The 6,663-nt window shown below is 25.4% G+C and overlaps 1 protein-coding gene across 1 annotated transcript; it reads left to right on the top strand.

Moving 5' to 3' along the window:
• The first annotated feature begins 213 nt into the window (after positions 1–213).
• On the top strand, positions 214–6,663 carry LOC132926767 (R3H domain-containing protein 4-like). The gene is made up of 7 exons (XM_060991157.1): positions 214–600; positions 1,153–1,264; positions 2,088–2,326; positions 2,762–2,868; positions 3,853–4,029; positions 5,472–5,613; positions 5,734–6,663. Exons 2-7 carry the CDS (start codon positions 1,197–1,199, stop codon positions 5,856–5,858), a joined length of 858 nt encoding a protein of 285 aa, XP_060847140.1. The 5' UTR covers positions 214–600; positions 1,153–1,196; the 3' UTR covers positions 5,859–6,663.

Genomic DNA, 6,663 nt, shown 5'->3' with positions numbered 1-6,663 from the left:
TGTATTATAAATATTTTTATATTTGTTATTATAAAATAATAGTAAAATGTAATATTGTACGAATCGACCAGCGGGTTGAAACGTATCGTTGACTGTAGATAAATGTAAATCACGATCACCTTGCCCTGGTTTTCGTCGTAGCCATTTTCTCTGTTATCATACAGGTCGACTCGTGTGATAATATCGGCTGTTTTCGCGTCCGCATCAAACAGCCAATAGCGTCAAAGTCAACAAACATCACCACTGCTTATCCTTTCATAATATTCATTATTTACCATATAGTCATTAGTCATTACTCATTCGGTGGTTCGATTCACCGTGTTGTCGCGCATTGCGCAATAGCAATTAATTATTTTTTTTTTTTTTGTACATATTATATTGTAAGTTATTTTAACATAGCGTTACCCTTTGGGTCACCTATACACTGTATAGTACATTTAATTAACCTGTAGTAATTTAACACCGAATTAGTGTAGTACCTCTAAAATAATCGTGCAACTTATTATTTAATAATAAATAAATTGTGATAAACACTCACCTAGGTAGGCAATCTGATTCAAGTTTGATTTCTACAAACAATATTTCCACTTTTTATTTACGGTAAGTACACCATTTGTTTATTATGTATACATACTACATTCATATTCCATATTATTTGTTGTGCCGCTCAAATTAGTCCTCACATTATCACTCACTAATTACGTTAACACAAAATAATGATAAAATTAGATATTTGTTATTAGGTACTTATTTACTTTTGATTTTGAACATGCCCATTTGTCTTGTTATAACTCATCAGTATGGCCCTATGCATTGGCTTAAGTATATTAGTATAATAATTAGTTGTGGTATCTTCTCCTATAGGCGTGTCCAAACTATTTTACAGATCTGGTCAAAAATATTTTTTCATGAATTCTCTTGCGCAATCGATTCCAAAAAACTATTTAAGAATTAGTTTTGAATTAATTGAATTCATGGGACTGACTGGGTCACCACATGAGTACATAACTATAGTACCTATGGCAGTAAAGTTATAAGTACAGTGTCAACATCATAAAATATGATGGTTAAATTTGGTTAACAGCTTTAGTACTTTTATATTAATAGTATCATAATTATTTGCCTTCTTATACCTAATTGTATTAATTTCAGCTATAAGTGAAGTCAATTGTTTTGCTGTCATCACAACTGTCAAAATGGGTATAACTAAGAGGCCTGCTAGCAATTGCAGTGATGAAATACTTGCAGCCGATATAGATGAACTGTAAGTACCTATTACTAGTAGAAACTATAGTTTACTGTAGTTAACTATAACTACTGTAGTTTCATTCTAGAATCCATTTGTAGTTTGAAACTAATATGTATATGTATTTTCAAAGGTATTTTAATAATACAATACTAAATTTTTGTTAAATTAAATTCAGGCCTTCTATATGTTATTGTGGCTATAATGAATGTCACTTCCTATTAATTATCAATATTTAATAGTGCTTAGTTCATATTGATAGTAGGTACTAGGTAGTATTTTAAACCATATAATATATTATTAAACATAACCTTTTAATGTTTACTAAGCTTGCAATAAATTCTTCCATTACATTTGACTTGTCTTTATCATCGACTAAAAATTACTTAAAAATTACTCTATCCTAGCAGTGATGTAATTGTATTATTATTATGATAGAGTAATTTTTATTTTATTTCCAACAAATTTCCTTAAGTTTTAAAGGTGGAAAAATTTATTGCAGGCTTAATAAGTGTTAGAAAGTAATGCAGCATACATTGGAATGTATACATTTTTAACTCATATCCCAATCAATTAACATTATTTAATTTAATTAGTAGTTATTACAAATATTTGTGTTTAAACCATGTTAAAACAAACTTCCTCAATCAGTGCAGTATATAAGATATTTTTCCATTCTTAAATTATTTTAACAAAATATATACATAATATAAACTATTATTAATATGAATACTTTTTTGGAGATTTTAAATGTTCAATGTATTAAAATTATTAAAAGTTATAACCATATGTATTATCAATAGAAGTATATTATAATAAAATGTTAATATTTTGATTATAGTGTTGATAATACGGTTTACTCTACTTCCAACTCTGATGCCAGTGATGAATCAGACTATGAAATGATGATACCGCCACCCGTAACCATAATTGATTATTCAGCATTCTACAGAGATCTCTGCCCTGAATTAAGGATTTCCTACAATAATGATATCTCAGATGCTGATAATAAACCTGTATCACATAAGAAAAAAAATATTTCTCAAATGGGACGCAAGAAAGCAAATCGTGCACAAAATGGTATGCTTATAATTTGTATTTGCTAAATAAAAATTCGATATATTATGGATATAAATTAAATCATTTTAAAGTAATTATTAAAATATTGATGAAATACATTGTTATGTATACAAAACTTACTGTCTGGATTTTACAAAAAAAAAAAAAATAGTTATGTATAAATATTATTGTAAATATCTATGCATGAATAAAATTGATAAAATTTGTTATTTTGTGTATATTACAACAATTATGCCCTTTTAAAAACTTTAGAACAAAAACACACCTATAAGTGGACAAGAAAAACCAGTCACTTAAATTATCTTCCTACTTTTAAGTTTTTTACTTTAAACTATTTATTTAATTCAAGTTTCCCTTTTTTGAAGAAAAAAAACCATTTGAAATTTTGATACTAATAATGGTTATTTAAAATTTAATTTAATATATTTTTTTCAGAAAATTTTCTTCTTTCTTTGAGTGATGAACTTGAAGATGATATATTTTGTAATGACAACAAAAATGGATTCACCAAAGCAATCAACAGGCTTTCGACTCGGCCTGACGTACGTATCGTATGATCCCATGCTGCTTCAATTTAAATCACGATGAAGAATAATTTAAAATTATAGTGTTTATCTTTAATTAAGTAGTCAAGTTATAGCAGCAGCTTTTAAGTTAGTTTTAACTGTATCCACTAGCCAACTAGTGGTCAACTACTTTTAAATAGTTTCTTTAATTAAAAATAAATATCCTTCCTCATAATCTTAATAAATAAAGTTGAGTTGTCAAGTTTTTATGGATAGAAAAAAAAAATCTAAATGATGGTTCTATTTGTTATAACAAAAACAATAATACACATTTTATATATTCTTGTACAATTCATCTTAGTATGTATGCATTTTTAATTATATATTATTTTTTATTAGAGGATAAGTACTTACGAGTAAATACAGATCATGATTCAATTTTAAAAATATTTACTTGTTTGTTGTGCGTATGGCATATATAGAAAAAACTTATTATTTTCAACAACAACATTATTATTACTAAATAATATAGCTTTACATTCTTCAAGCCTAACTTTTTTACACCAAAAATTGATTGACTTACATCAATTTTTTGTTAAAACATTGGCTAGAACGTAAAGAAATTTTATTTTTATTTTTTGTAAAAAATAATTAAGTATAACAAAATAAAGATATTTTAATTTTTTTGAAAAATTAAGAAAAATCCATGCTTGTTTAAACTTTAATTTGCTAAAAATTAATTCATCAATAATTTTAATTTGGTACATAATAATATATATTTAATATTGTTATATATATTTTAAAAACACCAAATGAGTAAACAATTTTTAAAAGTTGGCCCAGAATATGTATTTTAGTATCATTCATCTTCCTAAAAAAAATCCCATTTTAATCTAAAACATTTTGTGTTACTGTTTAAGTAAAATACACTAGACAGAGTTTTCCATTATCCAAACACAATATAAATTGACTTTTAATATATTATGTTATTACTAATTTGACCTTATGTATTTATTTTAGTTGAAAGAATCATTTATTGAAGGAAATGATGAGCTTGTACTAACAAAACGTAATAAAGGTTCTGCTGCCGAAAATCATGCTGAAAAAAAGTCAAAACGAAGCATTCGCCCAGATTTGGCATTTAAAAATCTGACTACATCACAAAAATCCCTCTTCAAACAGAAAAGTTTACCTTTTGTAAGTTGGCTCTAATTCATATTCATAATAGGTTATTGATAAATATATAATCAGAACTTATAAATTAAAATTAATATAATTTAATTACAAAATCGATTAATATAAATAAATATTTAGTACAATGTTTAAGTCTTGATATTTATTTTTGTGTGTATTTTGTTTTTTTTTCATTTTAAAGTAATTATAATTAATATAATTTGTATTTACTAAATATCTTAAAAATTGATTTATCTGTTATAGTCGATGCCACGAGAAGTGGTGATGTCGTATTGAAAACAAATATTAGACGTTAGTAATTATTAAATCATTTCAGCCTTATTGTCTGGCAATACAATCCAAAAGATTAGTTCCAACAAACTATTTTTTTTAATTTCTTTCTCATTGTCCTTAGCTTGTATTGTTTCGGTATGTTTTACACACTTCTTAATCGTTTTGATTAATACAATCCAACATTTGGTATGTTAGTTGTATTAAATCTAACATTTTATAAGTATTATTTTCATTAGCTACATAATCTTTAACTTTAGCCCATATTAACTCGATTAAGTTGTATTAGCAATAATGTGGTAAAAGTCGAGTAACTTTGTGATCCATTTCCAATGTCAATTCATATATTTTTTTTTTTTTTAACCATCAAATTCTGAACATCTGATTTTCTGATGTGTCGTTTTAGAAAATTTTCTTTTGAATTCATAAACTGTAAATAACAATAACAGAAGAATCTTCTGATTGGTTCAACATTTGGGCGAACCAAAATTTAAATACTTTACAGTTAATTTGGTTGTGGTAGAGTTGAGATTCGGATACGTTTCCAGTAGTAATATTGGTATTATTACTGGAAACGTATTTCAAATTTGACCATAAACCCGTATTCAACACTGCACAAACAACTATAAAACGACCTCTACTCACTATACTTGTCTCATCTTGCCATACAATGGTTTTGATTCATCTTAACAAATAATTTATATTTCTTACCAATTGAATAGGCTTTATTTGGTCTCTTGATTATGCATATCACTACTTTTAAGTTATTCTAATAATAATAGCTTATTTAAAAAGAGGTTCAAAGGACTGAGGAGCAAACACTTTGGGCACCAAATTTTGATTTCCAAAATAGAGTGATGGTTTGAAACTGGTTCAAAGTACCTACAAGATATTGGTGACTAATACCAATTATCAATGATGGATTTTATTTTTACTATACATTATATCAATCACTTTGCAATTTAATAGTACAAATTAATAACATATTTGTGAAAATAAAAAAAATATATTTAAAATGTCCGTCAAAAATAAAATATTGATGGGTTTAAGTTTTATAAATAAATTCATGAAAAACTCATTATGTTGTTTAAATAAATGTTAATAAAAAATAGGTATCTTTATTGAATACTTGGAGCGCCATATTTATTGTTTTACATATTTTTATTGTTCTTCAGGCTGCTATAGATCATCTGGAAACCGAGGTTGTACGATATTTTTCGCTTGTACCAAAAGGCATTTACACATCAGCACCATTGCCAAGTTACAACAGAATGCTGCTGCATAGTATTGTCCGTTACTATTCTTTGGATGCCATGAGTAAATAACAAAAATCTAAAATTCAAACATCAACATGATTTAAGCTTACCCTACAATTTAATGAGGGCTAAAAAATATTAAATTGAATATACTTCATTTTTATATTTTATTTATTTTCAGGTGTAAATAGCCGTGGTCGACGTGCCCAGAAAATTGTACAAGTACGCAACAGTCGTTTTGATGATTTTAAACCACCTCGTATGAGCCTGTTAAAATACATATCAAGTCTTAATAACAATTGTTAAACAGCAAATGGCCGTTATCATTGGATCCAATGAATATTTGCTAATAGGCGTTTTTCGTTCAGCTTATTATAATATAATATATTATATTAGTTTTATATCTTATTTTCTTGCATAATTTTCACGTTTGTTTTATTTATTAAATTATAATTTATAGCTTTAGATATATTTGAGTAGTATGTATATGATTTAATTATTGACCAAACTATTATATTATAAACATAATTTATATTAAATAACTTAACATATATCTTAATATATTACATTATATATATATGCTTTTATTACTTTTAATATATTAATGTATCTATAATAATAGTTATTAACAGGACTCGGAATTTAATACATTTGCATATATATAAATATTTCATTGCTTCTTTAAAGTTTCGTGCCCTGGCTATCGACAAATATTATAAACTCTAATTTATTCTTTGATATATTCATACATTTATTGGAAACAACAGAATATTATATTATAAAAATATATAATGTAAATAATAATGTTATTTACATTAAATTTATAATTTACTTTCATGAAATAATTAATGTTTTATATGATAACTAGGACTTAGAAATTATTGCATTTACATTTTTTTTTTATTATTAAACTTATTGTTTATAAGCCAAAAATCCATTTTATGCTAATACAAACTTGTTTATGATTTTTTATAAAAATTTTGCAATTTTGTCTTAATTTTACTGTATTATTTTTGTACTTTCCAAATGTTTACATCAATTTTAGTGATATTTATAAATTGATTATTTGTGTACTTAAATGAGAATAGTAATAAAAAAAGATAAAATGAAA

Source organism: Rhopalosiphum padi, chromosome 3, assembly GCF_020882245.1.
Source record: "Rhopalosiphum padi isolate XX-2018 chromosome 3, ASM2088224v1, whole genome shotgun sequence".
NCBI classification, from domain to species: Eukaryota; Metazoa; Arthropoda; class Insecta; order Hemiptera; family Aphididae; genus Rhopalosiphum; species Rhopalosiphum padi.
Note: the sequence above shows the minus strand (reverse complement) of the source record. Positions and strands in the feature narration are given on the sequence as shown.